This window comes from Misgurnus anguillicaudatus, chromosome 14 (assembly GCF_027580225.2).
Source record: "Misgurnus anguillicaudatus chromosome 14, ASM2758022v2, whole genome shotgun sequence".
Lineage (NCBI taxonomy): Eukaryota > Metazoa > Chordata > Actinopteri > Cypriniformes > Cobitidae > Misgurnus > Misgurnus anguillicaudatus.
Genome location: NC_073350.2, coordinates 28004367 through 28026644, shown reverse-complemented (window position 1 = coordinate 28026644; position 22278 = coordinate 28004367). Strand labels below are relative to the sequence as shown.

The 22278-nt window shown below is 37.3% G+C and overlaps 1 protein-coding gene across 2 annotated transcripts; it reads left to right on the top strand.

Moving 5' to 3' along the window:
• Positions 1 to 1520: 1520 nt before the first annotated feature.
• Positions 1521 to 21820, top strand: col6a2 (collagen, type VI, alpha 2). 2 transcript variants are annotated; one of them, XM_073876180.1, is made up of 28 exons: positions 1521 to 1723; positions 4733 to 4814; positions 7664 to 8304; positions 8409 to 8429; positions 8581 to 8650; positions 8736 to 8785; positions 8914 to 8958; positions 9051 to 9077; positions 9174 to 9200; positions 9290 to 9334; positions 9432 to 9485; positions 9567 to 9629; positions 9711 to 9773; positions 9854 to 9907; positions 9991 to 10026; positions 10122 to 10186; positions 10375 to 10435; positions 10576 to 10638; positions 11346 to 11408; positions 11510 to 11560; positions 11637 to 11735; positions 11843 to 11905; positions 12004 to 12039; positions 12129 to 12174; positions 12258 to 12410; positions 12570 to 13025; positions 15203 to 15241; positions 20284 to 21820. In XM_073876180.1, the coding sequence occupies exons 2-28, from the start codon at positions 4733 to 4735 to the stop codon at positions 20883 to 20885; spliced, it is 3075 nt and encodes a 1024-aa protein (XP_073732281.1). In that variant the 5' UTR covers positions 1521 to 1723; the 3' UTR covers positions 20886 to 21820. The 2 variants fall into 2 exon arrangements, with proteins under 2 accessions (XP_073732281.1, XP_073732282.1); XM_073876181.1 differs by having other exon boundaries at positions 1522 to 1723; positions 7682 to 8304.
• The last annotated feature ends 458 nt before the right edge of the window (positions 21821 to 22278 follow it).

Here is a 22278-nt window from a genome sequence, read left to right as displayed (position 1 = left end):
CACACACAAAGTGTTTAAAAATAAAGTGGAAAAAGCCCAGCTGGGAATTGTTGTTTTTTGGGTGTTAGTAACTATAGTGTGTGTGCCTATTAACGTTGAGCTGCAGATTTGTTAACAAATAGCAGAACAGCCAGCCAAACCACATTTCACTTACATAAATTTTGCTTAATAGCCTAATTAACATTTGAAATCATTGCCCTGTTTATTTCACTTAACCTGAGACTGTAAACCTGTAAACTCTTTTCACTTTTCCAAAGCTTTTTCCATCACAACAGCTATTACACTGAATGAATACAATAAGTGCTTATGTGTAATATTACCATCAAGATTTTTTTTCTTGTATAATATTTAAAATATTATAACCCATTTGATGTATAAAAGAGGGTCAGTACAGCATATGCATTATGCATGTGACATTTTTCCTCCTGAATTTGGAATATAACGAGTTTCCTGTCTTACGTAACCCTGTTTCATGGGGATTTTTGTGCATGTGGTATAAAATGCTTTGGAAAGGATGTGAAAGATATCTTCTGTCCTCCTCGTCCCTCTCTCTCTCTTTCTCTCTCACTGCCTTATTCAGCCAGCTTCTCACTATCTTGCTCGCTCCCTATCTTTGTCTGTCTCTCTCTCTCCCTCTCTGTTAAACACATGAAAAAAATCCCTAATCTATGTCCTTTACCCTTTAGCAGTACAGAACCCATGGCATAGCTGGCAGAAGGTGATTAAAAATGTTTATGCGGTTATGTGACTGCATGCTCTTGCATAGGATCAGTACTGATGTTTTATAGTTGTTTATAGTTTCACATGCTCACATAGTACAGGTGTGTGTGCATGTGTGTGTGTGCATGCATGTGCGTGTGTGTAGGCTTAAAGCTTTGGCAGAAGAAAGTAAAACATGAGTTTTCCAGGCGCGCAAATACGCTTGGAATATGAATGTGTGTTTATGCTAGTGGACATCTTTTGGTAAATATGACTCAGCCGTGAATTACCTTCGTCAAACTGGACTGGCAAACGCTCTGTTACACATTCACAACTGGAAATAACTTATAAATAACTTATATGACTAAGGGCGGCCACAGATACTCTGTCTCTCACTAGCATCAATTCAAGCTGATTAAAATTGCGTTCACTTTACATTGTTTCATGCATGATCAGTTTTTCTTTTCTCTGTGCAACAAAAAAGTTGTCTTTGAAATGGAGCTGTGTGGTATTTACTGGCAGATGTTTATGCCATCTGCAATTCATTATGCACTACCACCAAACAATGGGCACATGAGAGTTCCTGCATTAATTCAGTGCACACTTTTCACAATACAAAATGGGTAAATTTAATAAAAGCTGCAGGCTTTCGGAACATGTGTGTGTTTCTATCACACACCACCCCCCTTATCATCAAACAGCCGTCTGAACTAGTGAGGGGGGCTTGGGGGAGTCCATCAGTGTGGATGCACAGCGCCGCCATGTGGATGGTAAGGATACTAGAAGATGCTGAAGTTGAAGAGGCTCTGCTGTAATCCTGATGAAGGAGGGACCGGACTTCTGTTCACATTGGGAGAGGCGCAGAGGAAACTTCTGCAGCTTGGCTTCTCCCGAAACATTTACTGCAATTTGGACCTAATTCTGATTTCTGCTTCAAATCATTCGGAATGTATGTTTGATAACCCAACATATAAACCAGTACACCAGCAGTCTGAAGATTTTGTGATTTTGGGAGGGAAGGAGACTTGATTTACTTTTGCTGTGTATCAGAAGAGCGCAGGATCAGGATCTGGAAATGCTTAGGAATTCGAAACTAAGCTGTAACTTTGTAGCACGGTTTTCGTTTGTGAACGATAATGTTCAATTGCATCTGCTGCGTATATTTGATGAAAATAAGAAAATAACTTTTTAGAATTGTAAATACAATTAATCAAAATAATAAACAACAATGTATCGATTTATGAAATCGAGTCACAAGCATATAACTCGTTTGTATTTTTGTTATTATTAATTTTATTAATGTATCCAATCGTGTAATTTAATGTATAGATCATTTTACTGAATAGATTATCTTTGCGCGCGGCTGTTATTTCTATTGGCTATAAAACTCATTTTGGATGATGTGATATAAAGCATATTTAAAATTGCATTTATTTTGTATAATCAAAATAGGCCCTGGTATACCTGTAGTTATGGTGATCGGTATACAAAAAAGTAAAACAGACCTTATAGCCTACATTAGATATAAATTTCTGTATATAATAAATGGATACATTTGCTCGTGGATTGTTTGCAAATTATGCATTTACGCAATACTTGACAGTGCATGTCGTAGTATCACCTGTACTTTAGGATGTAAGTTAAGGAGTAAGTTGTAAGTTATTGGCTACATTTCTCCAGTGATGTCTTTAATAGTTCATAGGCTTATGTTGTGAATAGATTGAATGACTTTATTTTGGGTTCAAAAAAGAAAAGGCCTTGCTGAGATCATTCTGCTTATAATTTAGGACTGGACAGGTGAACTGCTGAACTTACATCAGTTGTTTTATAGTAGCCTAACTGACCTCCACATTTTCGGAAACAATAAATTAACATTGACCTCCACAGATAATATTTGCTTATAAAACTTAATGTTACAAGTTACAATAATATCTGTTCCTGTCAAAAAAGTCCAATCCTCAATTAGCATTTTAATGGGACATATCATGAAAATCAGACTTTTCCCATGTGTAAGAGCTATAATTGGGTCCCCAGTGCTTCTATCAACATAGAAAATGTGAAAAAGATCAACCAAGTAACTTAGTTTTGGTAAACCATTCTCTGCATGTGAAAAAATAGGTCATTGAAATTTGGCTCCACCTGTGATGTCAGAAGGGTAATACCGCCACTTAATCTGCACTATCCAACCACGGCACCGCCATTTAGTACAGAGATCAGCTCATTTGCATTTAAAAGGACACACCCAAAATTTTCGCTCACACCTACAAAATGTGAATTATAACATGCTATAATAAATTATTTATATGATATTTTGAGCTAGAAGTTCACATACGTACTCTGGGGACACCAAAGATTTATTTTATATCTTATAAAAGTCTTGTGAAATGTCCCCTTAACAACGATAATAAAAGATAAGTGTAATTTTGCCTATATATTTTATTTTATTTTATTTTATTTTATTTTATTTTATTTTATTTTATTTTATTTTAAAAATTCTTTACTACAACATAACATTTAACCACGTAAATATAATTATTACAAGAATTAGACATTCAGATGGAAATCCAACTTAGCAATAGACCCCTTCACGGTTCACGTCACAGGCAGTTTCCACTGCGCATGTCAGGGTCAGAAAAGCCATTACAGCAGATAGAGTTGCGTATTATTCGGTATCGTCAAAAATGCCTACTTACGTCGTGGGTTGTGAAAATCGCACCAGGTCTTTCGTTAAGTTTTCGCGATTCATGCAGAATCTCAAAAACAAAAAAATACAACATCTGCAGCTGCAAGCAATTAACGTGCAGACTGGAACAATGCAAATATCAAAGAGGCTTGTGTTTGTTGTGTTCACTTCATTTGAGGTAAGTCATAATTTTTCAGCCCTGTTAGATTACATTATAAAGCCTGGATGGTATGAACAGTTTGACCCCATGCTGCGCGCGCACCCGATAGTCATTCAATGTTTACAAACTTTGAAGGGGTCTATAGGCCTACCAATTATATCAAAAGCTTTTTATCTACGATAATAAAAGATAAGTGTAATTTTGCCTATATATTTAATTTTATTTAATTTTATTTAATTTTATTTAATTTTATTTAATTTTATTTAATTTTATTTAATTTTATTTTATTTTATTTTATTTTATTTTATTTTATTTCATTTTATTTTATTTTATTAAAAAAAATATTTACTACAACATAACATTTAACCACGTAAATATAATTATTACAAGAATTAGACATTCAGATGGAAATCCAACTTAGCAATAGGCCTACCAATTATATCAAAAGCTTTTTATCTGCTGACCAATTAGAAATAACTTCTGGGACACTAAGCCACGCCCATTTTAGGTTCTCAGTTTTGCTGGCTTGTAATATTTCTGTCTTTCAAAGACAAGCTTTACCAATGTAAGTTTCATTCGTGTTTCAGTGTTTCACTGTCTTTCTCTGTAATGCTTTTGACGCTTTTATCCAAAGCCTCCAAAAAATATATATATTTTTTTAATTATTTGACTTTACCAGAGTAAAAAACATGGTACGAAGTTTTCACAATCTCTTTCAGGCACAATATTGGTATAGGTTACCTTAGACATGTCTAAGGAGCACATGCATATCCTGATATCCATTTCAAAAATCCAAAGCTGCTTTTACTTTTTAAGCATTGTATTTATTTCAGACCCAAATTCAATTACAATCTATGTCCCTGTTGAACTAAATATTGTTAGAAATTAACATTGACACCTAGCAGGAATTTTATGGTTTGCTGATATATAATTATGCATTGGATAGATTTAGTTAAACAAAGGCATTATGCTGCAAAGTGCTTTATTGTTAATCCATAGGCTACAATCCCCATTTTAACAGCCATTATCTCTGAAAATGTGTTTTTACTTTGGAGTCTGTTTACTGTCTGTTTATTGTTTTTCTCTACTTAAAGATGACAGATGTTCAACAAACAGTCTGAGCATGTTGTCTTTTATGAAAGATCAGCGCGGTCATCACATCCTGTTTATGTCTCTCTTTAGGAAGGAGAATGAGGATGTTGGGAATATTGGTCCTCCTTGTGGTTCTTGTGAGTGTGCCACAGGGCCAGACTCAGTCCTCGCCATGCACACGTGAGTTAATGTTCATTCAATGAAAATATGTATGAATGTATAAACAAAAAAAAAATATTATTTTAAATATAATAACAACATACAGAAGAAGTTTGGAATACAATACAATACAATCGTATCCTACTTTTTTAATCAAGATTTACTTTCAGTTACAGGAGTGAAATGGGTTAATGGTTAATATTGATTAAATATTCTTTTAATTTGTTTATGAAAAATATTTGGTCTAATAATAAGAAATGAGTGATGACATAAGGAATTAAATTTCTCTATTGTCAGTTGTATAAAAGGTCTTAATTAAAGGGATAGTTCACCCAAAAATTATTTTATCATTTACTCAGCCTCATGCTGTTACAAACCTGTATATGTTTCGTTGTTTTGATGAACACAAAGGAAGATATTTAAAAAAAATGTTTGTAACTAAACCGTTCGTGGACCCCATGGACCCTCACTATAGTAGGACAAAATACTACTGAAGTAAATGGGGTCCACGAACGGTTTGGTTACAAACATTTCTCGAAATATCTTCCTTTGTGTTTATCAAAACAATGAAATTTATACAGGTTTGTAACAACATGAGAGTGAGTTAATGATGACAAAACTTTTATTTGTGGGTGAACTATCCCTTTAATACACCCTACCTTATTCTTGACGTAAATGCGGGCGCCGCCATCTTTGAGCTAATATGGGTAAAACTTCCGGTGAGCCACTACATTGTAAGGGATACGAGTCTGCCGTTTTGACTGGCATTTTAATGCTTATTATGAAATCCAGGAAGACCGGTATAATTTGTGCAGTTAGGGGTTGCCATAATAGCTGATAAAATGCAGTAAATTTCTAAAAAAAATTATTTTAACCATAATACACACACAAGAACTGAATGTGTATGTGGCGCACGTGCATCTATTAACTGTATAAACACATCCATTCAGTAAAACCTTTCATAGAAACTGACAGTGAACAATAAATACAATAATTATTAAAAAACAAGATATTATGCTGATAAAAATATGCTGATTTAGCTGCTTTATTTATTGTGCAATTATATATTATTACAACAATGTGATTATAGTACAGAATATATACGACATAAACTGCTTATTAGTTAATATTTATAATAGTTCGTGATGTGTTTGCGCATACTTTTGTTATGTTTTAATTTTTTTTTTTTTTAAATAGGCAAACAATTTCATAAGCTCATGTCTTATCTACCGCATAATAATATTTCCATAAAACAAAAACAATACTGAAAACATGTAATAGTAGTTTAATATGTTTTTATGGTTTGTTTAAATAACTTACAATGTGTTGAATGAGAAGCATAAGTTACTGCTGCTGTCGGATCGCGTTAAGCTTTTATACATAAAAGTCAATTAAAAATCGCCATTTAAAAAAAAACTCATACCAGAGGGACAGTTGTGACATTTTAAACCATCACCTGAAAAAGGTTAAAAACAAAAAGTCTCTGTATATTCCATGTATTAAACACTCGACTGACTGTCCCGCTGTAAGGATACTGGTATGTCTCTGTGCTTTTATATTTGCACATTGAAGACCCGTCACCCCCGAGGACCCACATGTAACGATTGAATATATCTTCATGTGATGTATCAGGTCACTTCTTAATTTCATCCTCACACTGGCTCATACATGAAATTATGACCGTATCATCATTGAAAACGCTGGTTCCGGTTCAGTGGCAGTACGCGCTGGAAATCGCCCCCATAATTTGCGCAAAGCGTCATGGGGCGTAGGAATAGTGTTGATACATCATCACATTATTGGCCCCGCCCACAGGCTTCTGAAGGAGTGCCTATTTAGATTGTAATGTCAACCAAACATTGCGCTATTCCTAGCTGTGATAAAACCATAACCTTCAAGCTTCAAAATGACAATTAAAGGTTTAAATAAATTCATTTAAAGCTCACGTAACACATGCTGTTTCTGCATTTCTGATGTTAATCTGGAGTACCTATAGAGTAGTATGACATCCTTTATATCTCCAAATAGTCTTTAGTTTAATCAGATTTATAAAAGAAAGATTAGCTTTACCGAATCTTTCCGATAACGTACGAAAAAATAAAGAAGGAGGAGTTACTACCGCGGGAGGAGCGAGTACGAGTCATACAACACTATACAACACTTATAACTTATGATTCACTACATGTTCGTGTCATTTATATAATACGTACGCGGCTATTTAGCACATGCAACTCATGACCCGGTTTGGAAAATCCAGCGCATCAAACACACAAGCAAAACTCTGCTGCTACTCCGGATAATAAACTATATCCATTGTTTTCATAAGGCTGTCTTTCTTCTCCTTACATCCAAAAACACACTTCTTCGTTCGTGCCATTGTTGAGTTTTGAAATTAAACAAAGCTGTGTGGCGTGATAAGATGTTTGCAAGTTCTAGCGTCTCTCGCTGATTGACAGGTAGGCGGGGCTTTCCGGGGGAAGTGCCCATATAAAGAAGTGATAAGTATAGAAAATCCCTGAAACGTCAGTTGGACCTGTAATCGAAAAAAAACTTTCCGAAACTTGTACGAACCCTGGCGAAGTGCATTTTGCACAGAAAAACTCTGTAACACGCCCAAATGCTTTTTTGACACTTTGCCTACGTTTAGCATGAGGAAACAACCCTATAACTGTGTTAATAAGTCAGAATGCTTGAAATACCATTGAACCCCCCCTTTAATACTCTCATTAGTGGCAAAAAATGTATCTTTTCACTTAAGTGATTGTTTGGGTGTCTGTGACATGAATGTGCTTAAAAACTGTTTGAGTGTAACTTTTACACCTCAGGGAACAATAATATAATAAAGAAACAATTCATGACCCCCTTAATAGCGTGTTCTTCTTTTTCAGAAATAAAGGAATGTCCCATCGACTTGTATTTTGTCATTGATACATCGGAGACCATAGCTCTGCAGGAGAACCCACCTGGAAGTCTGGTAGAGAGTATCAGGGATTTCACAGTCAAATTTGCAGAGAAACTACAAAATTTTAAATACAGAGATGCAGTTGATATCAGCTGGTCTGTGGGAGGTCTTCACTTCTCCCAGGAATATGAAATTATCAGTAAAGTCACCAGTAAGGATGATTTTATCACAAAGCTGAAATATGTCCTGCGCAAAGGGCAGTACATGGGCAAAGGGACGTACATTGACTGTGCCATCACCAACATGACCAATCAGCTTGTCAGCTTTCCTTCCAACCCCCACGCCACACGCTTCTCTGTGGTCATTACCGATGGTCACGTCACAGGAAACCCATGCGGTGGGATCAAAGTGGCGGCGGAGCGCGCGCGTGACAAGTCAATTAAACTTTTCTCCATCGCATCATCATCCAACAATCTTGAGAAGATGGGGCTTGAGGAGATTGCTAATTCACCTGCTGGACTTTATCGGGATAAATACATAGCAGTTGATCTTTCAAGGGGACGGCCTCACATAATGACAGAAACAATTGACCGGATTTACGATGCAATGGTATGGCAATACATATAAGTAAATTAAGATATATGTCATATAAATATGTATGTTATCTTAAAAATGTTTTAATTATTCAACTTTAAAATCTTTTTCTTTCACAGCTTCATCTGGCTTACCAAGAGGTGAGAGTCATATCAACTAAACTGCCTTAATTTATTTATTTTGACATTTAAGTTATGTTTTTTAAGCTTATGAATTGTCTAGATAGGACAAATTTCTGAATTGTGTCATCATAGTTTTAAGTAGTAACTCAATTTTAATCAATTTTCATAGTGCTACTCAACAAAATGTTTGGAGACTCCAGGATCCCCAGGTCCACCGGGACCCAGAGGACAGAAAGGAGTATTTTAAGTTTGCGATACCAAGTGTCTATGACTAGCCAGTAATGTTTTTTAGCATCTAACATCAATTTGGATTATTACAGGGAGCTAAAGGTGATAACGGTGACTCTGGCCTCAAAGGTGAAAAAGGTCGTTCTGTAAGTACAAACTTAAGGATGCATTTTGGTAACGTAGTTTTAAATACAAGTAAAGGAAATTGCAAATCTAATATATATACATTCCTGCCAGTATAATTTGCTTTAAATCAAAATGTGAAAACTTACAGGGAGATCCAGGTATTGAGGGACCAATTGGACATCCTGGACCAAAGGTAGGGGTCTAACTTTCCTCTTGTGCAGTTATTCAATATAGTGTCAATTTTATTATCTCTATCTACATTCATGTTTATTTTTTCTTTATTAGGGAGCCCCTGGTTTCAAAGGCGAAAAGGTAAGAGTGTTTTGAGAATTATGTGTAATATCATAAATTATGCTTAATGCATCAAAGATGGCAATATCTTTTTTAACACAATTCTCTGACATTTAGGGAGAAATTGGAGCACAAGGGAGAGTGGTAAGTTCCTCAATTTGTGTTTTTCTTAGCTTACCCAATGTATGTATTTAAAAAATATGAATGAAACATTTTTATTTTTTGTATATCAGGGTGTTCCAGGAGGTCCTGGCCGGAATGGAACAGATGGGCAAAAGGTTGATTATGTTGGTTATAAGTGATGGTTGGATATTTTAACTCACTTGAAATGTATAGACTCATGAAATAATAATCGAAATTCCAATATGTCAAAAGGGAAAAATTGGAAGGATTGGCGCCCCTGGCTGCAAAGGTGACCCGGGTGACAAGGTGTGTGAGTTTTTCTTTTGGATCAAAAGGATATAGGTGTTAACATAGAGGGTCACTGACAAATTAATATTTCTTTAACAGGGTCCTGATGGCTATTCTGGAGAAGTTGGAGAACCCGGTCTTCCAGGGTCTTCAGGAGAGAAGGTACCTGATACAAAAAAAGAAAATCTGCCTATTAGTCGGATTGTTGGTTTGAGATGTCATGCCTTCTGACTTTGTTCTCAGGGTGATCCGGGTCGTTCAGGAAGACCAGGTCTAGCCGGCCCACCTGGAGATCCTGGACCCAAAGTAAGTATTCACAGCTGAAGATATTACAATGATATTTGCTATCAATCATGTTTTAATATGCTCTCTGATGCCCCCTACAGGGAGAACGAGGAAGTCCTGGATCACCCGGAGTTCCTGGTCTGAAAGGAACTGCTGTATGTATTTATTTAAATAAACTTTATGATTTCTAAAATTTTGATCTATTAGTATTTAGATTGTTTCATGTTTTGTTTTATAGGGGACACCTGGGGGACCTGGACCTAAAGGCGATCCTGTGAGGAGCTTTTATATCTAAAGTATATTGCATTTTCCCCCTGTTAACTTAAGATGACCTGTGTAAGACTTGTTATATTTTATAATGATTTTTAGGGAAGACGAGGTGACTTTGGACCCAAGGGCAGCACTGGATTGAACGGGCCGAAAGGAGAGAGGGGCAGTGTCGTTGAAAATTTCTTTTCATACTTACAAAGGTCTTTTTCTTTATTAAAATGAGTTACTGTAATAACGTTCTCTCTCTTTTTAAACTCAGATTTCATAAGGAAAGACAATGCTGTAGTAGTGTTTTTAATACATAAAGCTAATGTATTGATGATTTATTTAATTTGATTATAATTCGACAGGGTGAGCCAGGTTCTGAGGGTCCCAGGGGTCTTGCAGGTGAAGTTGGGAACAAAGGATCTAAGGTACGAAACCTGTTTTCAAAGTGTTTTAAACAGGACTGTGGACATTGCTAACAATGCTAACTATTTTTGTTACATTTTAGGGTGGAATAAATAAATATAAATATTTACTGACCTAAATGCTTGTATTCAAAACTTCTAAGGGTGATCCTGGACTTCCAGGACCAAGAGGCCCACCAGGAGCTTCTGGGGAACCCGGAAGAAATGTAAACAATACATAATCAAAATTGTCAAAAAATGTCAAATGTTAAGTACACATTGGCTGTGTTTTTAGTATGATGGGATCTTTTATGGTTTGGACAGGCTTCCAAATCATTCTGTTATGTCTACTGATGTTGAACAAATTAACTTGCAATGACCATAAAGGTTTTTTCTTAGTGGAAAATGAATCAATAGTTGATCAAGATTATAGGATATTAAATGGATAGTTCACAGAAAAATTAAAATTCTGTCATCATTTACTTACGCTAATTTTTTCCAAACTTTTCTTTATTCTGCTAAATGCAAATGAAGATATTTTGAAGAATGTTTGTAACCAAGCAGATCTATGGAAGTAAATGGTGCCCCAGATTTGTTTGGTTATTGACATTTTTCAAAATTTTCTCATGTGTGCACATCAGAACAATAAAAGAAATTTAAATAAAATAAAGATTTGTGGATAAAAGAAAGAAATTATTCATTTTTAATGAAAAAATATATATTTTTTATTACTTTAAAAGAAAGTTGGAACAACATGAGGGTAAATAAATGATGACAGAATTAAACATTTTCAATGAACTATCCTTTTATTAACTTTATGTAGCAAACCATTTCCTATCCGCAATGCAATTTAGGTGCCAAATCTTAACAAGATTTATGTTTTCATTATCCTATTCAGCTACAAAAGTAAACTAAGTTTTTTATTCTGCTGAAGGGTTCACAAGGTGACCCAGGTGATGCTGGCCCTAGAGGTGACCCCGGCCCCCCAGGACCAAAGGTACTTCAGACAACGTCACACAAAGATTTGACAAAATATTACTTCAATAAAAAAACTTGTTAGTCTTTTATAAAGAGAGGCTTTTGTTTCTGTTATCCTAGGGTGATTCTGGCAGACCTGGATTCAGCTATCCTGGACCAAGAGGACCTACGGTACTGTAATAAGTTAAATATTGACCATCACATATTGCAAAAATAGTTGTTAAAAGTTATAATCTTTTTTTCACAGGGTGACAGGGGTGATAAAGGTGCACCTGGACCAAGAGGAAGCAGAGGAGATTGTGGATCAAAGGGTGATGCAGGCACTAAGGGAACTCCAGGAGAGCCTGTGAGCAAATTTTGTGCCACATTTTTATGTTTACTGGGCCCTAGTGACACAACTAGTTGACGAGATGCACACTTCAGGCACCTAATGTGGATTCTGTCATGTTACAGGGAGAACCCGGACCCCCAGGAGAACCTGGACGAAGGGGGCTTAAAGGAGGTCCAGGAAGAGATGTAAATATATATTCAGTCACATAAAATTACCAGAAAATGTTAATGTTCGTTACCTGTGCAGCTTAAGCATTCGTTTTCACCTAGACTTTTTTTTACAGGGTGATCCCGGCTCGGAAGGAGATCCTGGTCTAACTGTAAGCATTACGATAAAGATTTTGCAATCGCTTAGTTGCACACAGTTACTTTAGGAATGGGGTTTCACTTGTGTTTATGTTTTGCTCAGGAATGTGATGTCATGAACTATGTCAGAGAGACCTGTGGATGCTGTGGTAAGATTATTGTAACCAATCAAAGGGTTTGCTACTCTAATATGTTCGATTTGGTTCAACAAGAGCTGTCTGTTGTGTTTCAGACTGTGAAAAGAGATGTGGGGCCCTGGATATTGTGTTTGTGATTGACAGCTCAGAGAGTGTGGGGCTGACAAACTTCACCCTGGAGAAGAACTTTGTGATCAACACCATCAACAGACTGGGCTCAATGGCAAAAGATCCCAGTTCTGAGACAGGTGAAAAGACTAACCATTGTATTCTCAATGATCCACTTCATGCTATAGATGTGAATGATATCTTTAAAAAAGAGTGCCATGACAAAAATACAATTTAAATAAGTTAAGTAGAGGCTATCCAACCATCTTTCTGTAACTATCATGTGCTACGTTTCTCAGGAATCAGAGTCGGTGTTGTTCAGTTCAGTCACAATGGCACATTCCAGGCCATTCACCTCAATGACTCCAAGATCGACTCTCTGCCCGCCTTCAAAGAAGCCGTGAAGAAGCTGGAGTGGATCGCCGGAGGAACGTGGACTCCTTCCGCCCTGAAGTTCGCCTACGAAAACCTGATCCGTGACAGCCGTCGTGCAAAGGCTAATATCACCGTGGTTGTTATCACAGATGGCCGGTACGACCCCCGCGATGATGACCAACTGCTCGGTTACCTCTGCGAGAAAGATAAAACCGTTGATGTCACTGCCATTGGAGTTGGGGACATGTTTAAAAAGGACCATGACACCGAAAGCCTGAAGTCCATCGCCTGCAACAATGGAGTGATTATGGGCATGAGTGGTTTCGCTGATCTGGTGGCAGAGGATTTCGTCGATAAGGTTGAGCCTATGCTTTGCCCAGGTGAGTCATGTTAAACTCAAGAGTTAAATATGTTTATAGATTTTTTTTAATAGACTATAATCTATATACAATAACATTTGCAATAAAATTAGCACATTATACATAAAAACAAAAAAATGTGCAATAATACTATATTATTTAAAATTTTAAAGGGGTCATATGATGCACTTTTATGTTTTCCTTTGTCTTCGGAGTGTTAAAAGCTGTTTGTGTATATAGAAGATGGACAAAGATTAAAGGGGACATATCATGAAAATCTGACTTTTTCCATGTTTAAGTGCTTAAATCAACCTAAAAAAAGTGTAAAAGACAGTCCTTCCAGAAAAACGCGATTATGCGATCGCATGATTTAACGCATAATCAGCCAAAGTCTACATATTTATGCAGGGGACGCATTTTTTCAAATACGCCGCACTTTCGCAGCATAAATTTCAGATTTCCGCACATGATTTCATAATCCTTGTATTTTCGTAGCAAAATCACATATATCTTAGCAGAAAGTTAAAAAATGTTGCATTTACCTCACACAACCGCAGCCATGTCCCCTGTTGCCATGGGAACGTTATGAAGTGACGTGATTATTTGAAGTGAACATCATTGAAAAGCTGCAAACAGTTTTTGCAAGTTCTCGCCGTTTTTTGCAAGTTTCCACAATTTTTGCAAATTCCCGCAATTTCATCGCATAAAATTGCATAAATTTGGCATATTCCATCAAATTTTTTTTAAGAAAACCTGCCGCAAGATCAAGGATTTTTGCCCGCAACAATCACAAAAAAAACTCAGCGTTTTTCTGGAAGGACTGAAAAGATCAACCCAGTAACTTAGTTTTGCTAAACTATTCTCTGCAAGCATATAAAAAAATAGATCATTGAAATCTGACTTCCCTTGTGATGTTAGGAGGAGATAATACCACCCCTTAATCTGCACTATCCAACCACGACCCTGCCATTAAGTGCAGAGATCAGCTCATTTGCATTTAAAAGGACACACCCCAAAACTGGCCCATTTTTTCACACCTACAAAGTGGCTTAATATGCTTTAATAAATTATCATAATAAATTAATAAATTATTGGTATTTTGAGCTAGAACTTCACATACATACTTTGGGGACTTCATCTTAAAAAAGTCTTGTGAAATGTCCCCTTTAAAGGTGCTCTAAGCGAATTCATGCGTTTTAGGCCATACAATTTTTTTTGTTTCATACCGTAAACATCTCCTCACTATCTGCTAGTTGCCTGCCCCCTGAACACACTGGAAAAACGCGGTCTCTGTAGACAGCCCAGGCTCCGCAAACTGCAACAAAAACAAAGTGGTCAAACCTCGCACCACGAAACATAACAAACGTGTCCCAGCCAATAAACGGCAAGAAGGATTTGGGAGTGGGGGTTGGGAACGTCCATGACTATTTCAGAAAACACGGAAGGGAGGGGAAGGGGAGGAGTTAGCCAAGCTCCGTTTTGTTTGACAACACTTTAAACAACCTGATCTCACGAATTTTGTGTTAATTTTTCCGTGGCATTCTCACGGATCTCTGCATTTTTTCCGTGGCCCTGCTACGGACTGTCTTTTTCTGTGGCATTCTCACGGATTGGTTACTCAACTGTTTTTTCCTATTTTCTTACCATTTTCGCTTCGGAGATCCGTGAGAATGCCACGGAAAAATGAGCACAAAATTCCGTGACTATGCCACGGAAATTCATGAGATCATGTTGTTTTAAACGTCAACAAGAAGTGACGTCACACAGACTCGCTTAGAGCGCCTTTAAAGTCTTGAACGGTAAGGGGCGTAACATTTCCGTCATACGCTTGAGGTATTCGGCCAACACACTGGATAGCTGGCCAATCAGAGCACACCGCGCTTTTCAGAATGATGTAAAAATCGACGTGTTTCACAAAGGCGGGGCATAAAGGAGAAACAATAGTGTACGGCATGTGAAACATTATCTTTTTTAACCGTAAACCGCGTTTTAAACTGCATTACACCAAATAATGTTCTTTTTTAGCAACGTCATATGATCCCTTTAATAATTTTCCCAATTTTCTGTTTTTCCTCTTTCTTGTTTCCTCTACTTTGAAGTAATGAAACATCGTGAGAAAGCGCTACAAATAAATGTTATTGAATTGTAAAGCCTTTTAAACGCCTTTTAAACTTAACGTTTTATTTTGTATGTTTTAGATCCTGTAATTGTTTGCCCTGATCTTCCATGCAAATCTGGTAAGTTGTTTTTCGGATCTGTCCATACTTAACCTAACAAACTTGGTAAGACTAAAACAAGTTAAATGTATATGACAAATTTCATGTTCTTTTGTTTATCCTTTATCTTCTCAACTGTATTCTAATTGCCTTTCACAGGGTTTGAATAGGGGACAAACAGGCTAATATAAAATAATGTCCAAAACAGGTCCAAAAAACCCCAAATAATTTTCTACATAAAATGATGCAACATTCTGTAAAAATATTCCCCCTGATATATTTAAAGGCGGAGTCCACGATGTTTGAAAGCCAATGTTGATATTTGAAATCACCTAAACAAACACGCCCCTACCCCAATAGAATCTGGACCTTCTGTTGATAGACCCGCCCCACACATACGCAACCCGGCAAGGATGTCGGTTAGTAGACACGCTCCTTACTGCTGATTGGCTATAAGTGTGTTTTGGTAGTCGGCCCGTCTCCCAAAGCGTTTTTCAAACATCGTGGACTCCGCCTTTAATGTTGACTGAGTAAGGTCATGTTAAAATATTTCAATTAAAATGAAATCAATGACTAAAAAAAACAAGCATAGATCATGAGACTTTAGCCTGGATTTCACACACAGGGTAATGTGTTGTTATACATTTGTAAAATGTAATAAACTTGCCCAGTCTGACAAGCGAGGCATCGCTGTAGTGTTCAGTACCACCCAAACATTGCAGTAGGATCGTTTTAGGCGGAGCCAGTTGCTAGGAGGGCCCCTAAACTATTGTTTCAACACTCACTTGCAGATGTGGGGTCTACCTGGAATGAGTATCCCGTACATATCGCCCTTGCAGAGGAGGGGAAGGACAGTCCCATCCCGAACACTGTACCGAGTGTCGCAAACTTAATCGACAATCTACAAGAGGCCAAACACCCAGATGCCTACACCAAGGCTATAGCTACATTGGCTTACTCAGCCCAGAGAGCCAAGATGGCCTCTGGTCCTGACAAACAGAAATGGACCGATCTGTTCATTGACTCGTTTAGAGTCCTCTATTCTGACATCACGGGAGACCCAACCAAAGCTCTTGGCTTGTGTTAGGGCTCAGTAAATAAAGCATGATATTGGGCATTTAAAAAAAAGATAGTTAGTAAAAATAGGAAGCACTTGGCCTCGCTGTAGAGTTGTGCTTTTTAATTCTTGAGTAAAATGCTAGCTGGACTACGCATGAATTTCGTCATCAGTTCGTTGTTGCGTTAACAGTTATGATCTAACGCATTTACTAATAATCTAGCATGAAAAATAATGAGCATATTGACTAGATTAACAATAATTGCTACTTGCACGTCTATGCTTTACTCTCAGTTCCTTGCTAAGTTAATGTGAAATAGCTATCTTTGTCTCTGACCTCAATGTCTGCTATGCTGGAAATCTTTTTCTTTAAATGGACATTCCACTTTTTTTTAAATATACTAATTTTTTTCAGCTCCCTTATAGTTAAACATTAAGATTTTTACCGTTTTGGAATCCATTTGGCTGATCTCCGGCTCTGGCGCTGCCACTTTTGGCATGGCTTGGTACAATGCATTGGGTCTGATTGGACCATTGGCATCGCGCTAAAGGTATAGCCAAAGAGTTTTGATATTTTTCCTGTTTAGAACTTGGCTCTTCTGTAGTTACATCGTGTACTAAGACAGAAGATTGGGGGTTGTGATTTTCTGGGCATATTTGACTGGGAGCTGTGATCTCATTCTGGCGTGGTGATCGGGAACTTTGCTGCTGTGGCATGGCTGCGGCCGGCGTAGTGATGTTGTGCAGCAGCCGAAAATAGTCCGCTGCTATTGAAAGTTACTAAGGGAACTATTTTCGGCTGCTGCGTAATGTCATTGTGCCTCCTGCGGCCGTGTTGCAGCGGCGGGGTCCTTGATGGTTGCGCCAGAGTGAGAGTGTGGTTCCTGGTCATGTCTGCCTGGAGGGTCGCAACTTTTAATTTTCTGTCGGTCTGTCAGTGCACGATGTAGCTGCGGAGGAGTCAGGTTTGGGGTGGGAAGAATATCATAACTCTTTGGTTGTTTTTTTGGCGCGATGCTGGTGGTCTAGTCGGATTCGGTGGGTTGTGCTGAGCTGTGCTGGGGGTGGTGGCGCCGGACCCGGAGATCAGCTGATTGGATTCCAAAAAATCAAATGTTTCTACTCTGGGAGAGATGGAAAATTACTATATATATTTTTTTTAAAGTGGAATGTCCCTTTAAAGGAAGAAAATTATATTATAAACTTGAACACTTTGCCTGTGCAACATGCTCTCGTGTGCTGATTTGCTTGAATCCTCAGGGTTTGAAGACTCTGTAATCTGGGAGATTGAATAAGTGTTTATCATACTTGAAATGCTAGTTTAAAAAAAGAATTAAGGCTTTGAACAAAAATTCTGTCGTCATTTAATCCCCCTCAAGTTGTTCCAAACCTAGACTTTCTTTTGTCCATGAAACACAAAGTAAAAAAAAGAAAAAAAAAGAATTTAACATCCTGCCCTTTTTCATATATGGGGGCTGTAAAATTAACTTTCAGTAACACTTTATAATAAGGTTGTATTTGTTAACGTTAATAAATGCATTAGCTAGCATGAAGTAACAATAAGCAACACCATTTTCGGCATTTATTATAATTTGTTACAAAGTACAAATAGCCACATTAGCGCTACAATATAACAAACACATTTAGAAAAGCTTATGGGTACAATTAACCAGACAGTCAGTGGCCGTGTGTGGGGCTTTTCATTGTGATGTCACGTTAACAAAAGAATCAAAATCTAATGTCTTGGAAGACAGGTTTGCTAAAACGGGGATAAATAAAGTGAGTGGGTGATTTTTTTGTCCAATGTCCAAACACATTTGCATAATACGTGCCTTTTAAAACATCGGGGCAATTTCGCGGACAGGGTTTACATGAATCCAGAACTAGGCCTTTGTTATATTAGGACATTTAGGTAGTTTACAAAAACATTAATGGTATGCATCTTGAGACAAAACAATGCCACTGATATTGCAGTAAAGAGATTGTTTCGAGTAGAGGAGGAGATTTGCATTTTTGATTAAAAATTATAAGGGCACATTTTTTTTTTTTTACTAATGACGCTCACAAATAAATCTTTGTAAACCACAATAGTCCAAAAAAAAGTTTCATCGTGACATGTCAGTGCAAGATGATAAGGCATTTCAAACATACATTTTAGTCTGGGACTAAACCACCACCTCATTCTGCAGTTTCCCGGACAGGGATTAGACTAGTCCTAGACTAAATAAATGTCCAAACTGAAAACAAGCACTGACATATCTTAAAATACATCAGTGCCCTTTGTTTTGCCTCAATATGCACACAAGTAATGTTTTTAGTAAGGCATGTTTGTTAAAATGTTATATTTTCTAATTTAACTAGTTCTGGTTTAAGATAATCCCTGTCCAGGAAACCACCCCAATGTGTTCTATTAAAGGTACATTTTTTTGACATGAGGGCAAATAAATGATAACAGATTTTTTTTTAAAGTGAACAATTCCTCTAAAGCATCTATACATATGCCATTAGTTACTAAACTTGCTATGATCAAATTCATTTAAATCAGTTTTGCACTTTGCACATTGTGACTGAATTCCAAAGCTTCTCATAGATGTTTAAAGTGTTTTAGTGCTGTTTTACCCTTGTTGATCATCAGATGTCCCCTATAGTGTATTTTTTTAGAATCTATCGTGCAACATCTGCAAGCCTGTGGTAAAGTGCTTTAGCTAATGTCACGGCATTTGGGTAAATTATGCATTTTTGTTTAATTCTTTATATATCCTAAATTACTCTGAGTTATTAATTACCTTTTTAGGCAGCATTAAGCTTTAGAGAGTCCACAATGTATAATTAAAATAGATCGTATATAAAGATAGACTTGTGCTTTTCTGTAGCTTCTTATGTTCATCATGACCATCTATGTGACATATATTGCACCGCATACAGTATATGCAGTGACTTTTATATCAGGCAATGTTTATATTAAGCAGTTGATTTTAACTGAAAATACATATTAATGTGAATTAGCTGTGTATACATTGACAATAGCTTCCTAGAGTGAAAGTGTACTATTCAACATTTAGTATGAATACTAAAGAATGCCATAATGGTCAAAAATTGGTATATTTTTCTTTATAATGCGAAATTATGTATATTTAGTTAAAATGTTTATATGTGACACTGTATATCCGAATGGTGCAATGAAAATGGTGTTAGCTCTTGGACTGCAGACAATGTTTAGCTGAAACAATGTGAATTATTTGTATCAAATAAACTTCTTTAGCAATCAAATCCTTATTGTTTGTAGGTTTATCTATTCTAAAATTAAGCAGTTGTTGTCATGATAAGCCCTTTTAATCCTTTGAACAGTCCAAACATTTTACCAGTGGCGGGCGGTGACTTCTTTTTTCGAGGGCGCACGATGCAAAGTTGGTCACAATATGTATGTAGCCCGTCATGTGTGTGGTTCGTGATTTCAAAATATGTGTTCTGCGCGTCGAGTGCACCTGTGTGCATCATGTGTTTTGTCGAGGTGGGTGCCTGCTGCGGGCGCGTCTAAAGGGTTTGTGAGAGGAGGGACGCTCGCGTTTGCCAGATACTCCCATAATCTGATGCGTAATCAGAGTTTAGTGTTTAGGGAGTGTCTTGCGTGTATTTTGTGAACGTGAGCTTCTCTTTTATCATAAATGGTTGTGACCCGTGTGCAGCAGGCACTTGTTTTGAAGAAACATGTGATGCACGTGGTTTGAAAACACGAGCAACACACATGAGACTCCGAACACATATTTTGAACTTGCGCCCCTCGGAAGAGCAGTCAAGAGCCACTACTGTATTTCACACACTTTATTCAGTTTGATGAGTTAAATTCCACAAGAATTTTAGTTTTGATAATACCTACAGTAGCATAAAAAATAAGTTTGCATGTTTGACATGCATATTGTTTTTAAATACGCATGTTAGAGATTCCACATGCATGGAGTTGCATTTACAGTACAGTACTGTACATCACTCTTTTTGTGTTTTACAGAGCCAGCAGTAGCCAACTGCATCCAGCGTCCAACTGATGTCATCTTCATGTTGGATGGCTCAGAGCGCATGGGTCTGGAGAATTTCCGCTATGCACGCGAGTTCGTGGAGAATGTCGCCCGCCGTCTGACCCTGGCCCGTGGAGACGACGATACACGCAATGCCAGGGTGGCTCTTCTGCAGTTCGGTGATGAAAGAGATCATCAGCTGGCCTTCAAACTTTCCAGCAACATTACTGTTATCTCCGATGGCCTCGCCAGTCTGAGGTACCTGGATGCTACTTCCAATGCTGGGAGTGGAATCATCTACGCCATCAACAATATTGTTAGGAGCGGATCCACGCGATTGGCTAGGCAAAATGCTGAGCTGTCGTTCGTCTTCATCACTGATGGGGTCACCAGCGCTGAGAATCTGGATGAGGGCGTCGCCGCGATGCGCAAGGCAGAGGCCGTTTCCACCGTAATTGCTATGGGCAGCGACGTTGACAAGGAAGTTCTGATGAAGCTTGCAATGGGAGACCAGACGGCTATTTTCAGGGGGCAAGATTTTGCCCAGCTGAACAAAGCCAGCTTTTTTGAGCGCTTGATTCGGTGGATCTGCTGAGGGGTGGGTTCATAGTAGAGGGTTGGGAATTGGTGCGTCATTGAGTTGAGCACAATGATAAAAGTAGAACAAATGTTATACTATGTTCAAAATGTGATGCATTTCTGTGAAAACATAAATGATTGGTTAAATACTACTGGATTGAATGGCATTTTAGCTTTTGAAACATCTTGGTAGAGACCCAAAGTGGACCATTGGATGCATAAAAAAATATTATTAGCTTGAACCCAATGATGCACCAATGGAGAGGGGCTGGGTACAGAAAAACATTGCAGTAAATCAGAGGTCACCAGTAACATTTCTAAAAATTTGTATTGAATGTGTATTTTGACAAATTTGCAAATGTAGTTTTTATGTCTGTATTTTTAATGCTAAAAGGCCTTTAGCAGAATTTTTGTTTTGTATATTCCTCTACACAAGGTGCTAAACCAGCAGATTAAGACTGGAGTTTTTATTAAAGAAGTGTTTTCATGATGCACGTTAATAGGAAGTGCACCGATTCAGGGGTACAAAAATCCATTCCAACAACTACACTTATGTGCCAAATCATTTATGCATATTAGAGATTTGATTACATTGCCATTGATTTAAAAAAAGGGCCTATGAATGGCCTATATTGAAAACTACAGAAAATCTATGCCAGCTTCCATAGCACATGCACTCTTAATTCAACACATGCTTAGGATGTCTGTGTTTCAGATAAACATGTAGCCTACATTTAGTGAAATTAGAAATGTTGTTCACCCATGTTTTAATATGAATGATGATACGGCTATACTCCATTATTATAAGCACCACAATAAGTCACTTAATTTCAGGAACCAAAAAAGGATTGGATATTTGACATGCTATTGGACACTTGAATGATAAATTCCATAGTTGCTGTCAAACAGAAGTCTTACAAGTACAATAAACCAAAACTGTGGTAACACAAATGGGGTGTCTGGTTTGTTATTTTTACTGAACAACATACTGAGAAACTTTGGATCAGAGTTTAAGGTCCGTAGTGTCATTGATTTCCAAAATTTTTTGGAACTTAAGGAAATATATCATCTAGCAGTTGATTTCAACATACTAAAGTTATGAAAGTAAGGTTTTAAATTATATCCTAAGTGTTTTCAAACCAAATTCGTTTGTGCAAAAGGTCAGATTTCCTTATTATAAGCCTATAGCATAAAATGTGGTCTTCTTTGGTATTAATTGGGAACATTTTTAAATCATAAAAGAACAACATGGATTATCAGGTTATTTGGTAGAGTCAAATATACAATACAATTTAATCTCATTCTTCTGCAATGACATCGTCTGAAGCTCATAAGCATGAAGAGATTGTGTACGACCTAGAAAAGGCATGCATGTCAATATAAGCACATGTCTATATTTCGTTTCGTCT

Excerpts from the sequence above, each read along its gene's own strand:
- col6a2 (XM_073876180.1), top strand. The coding sequence starts at position 4,733 with ATGAGGATGTTGGGAATATTGGTCCTCCTTGTGGTTCTTGTGAGTGTG. Across the intron at positions 9,078-9,173 it reads CTGGTTTCAAAGGCGAAAAG|GGAGAAATTGGAGCACAAGG; the intron begins GTAAGAGTGTTT and ends TCTGACATTTAG. Across the intron at positions 10,027-10,121 it reads CTGGACCTAAAGGCGATCCT|GGAAGACGAGGTGACTTTGG; the intron begins GTGAGGAGCTTT and ends AATGATTTTTAG.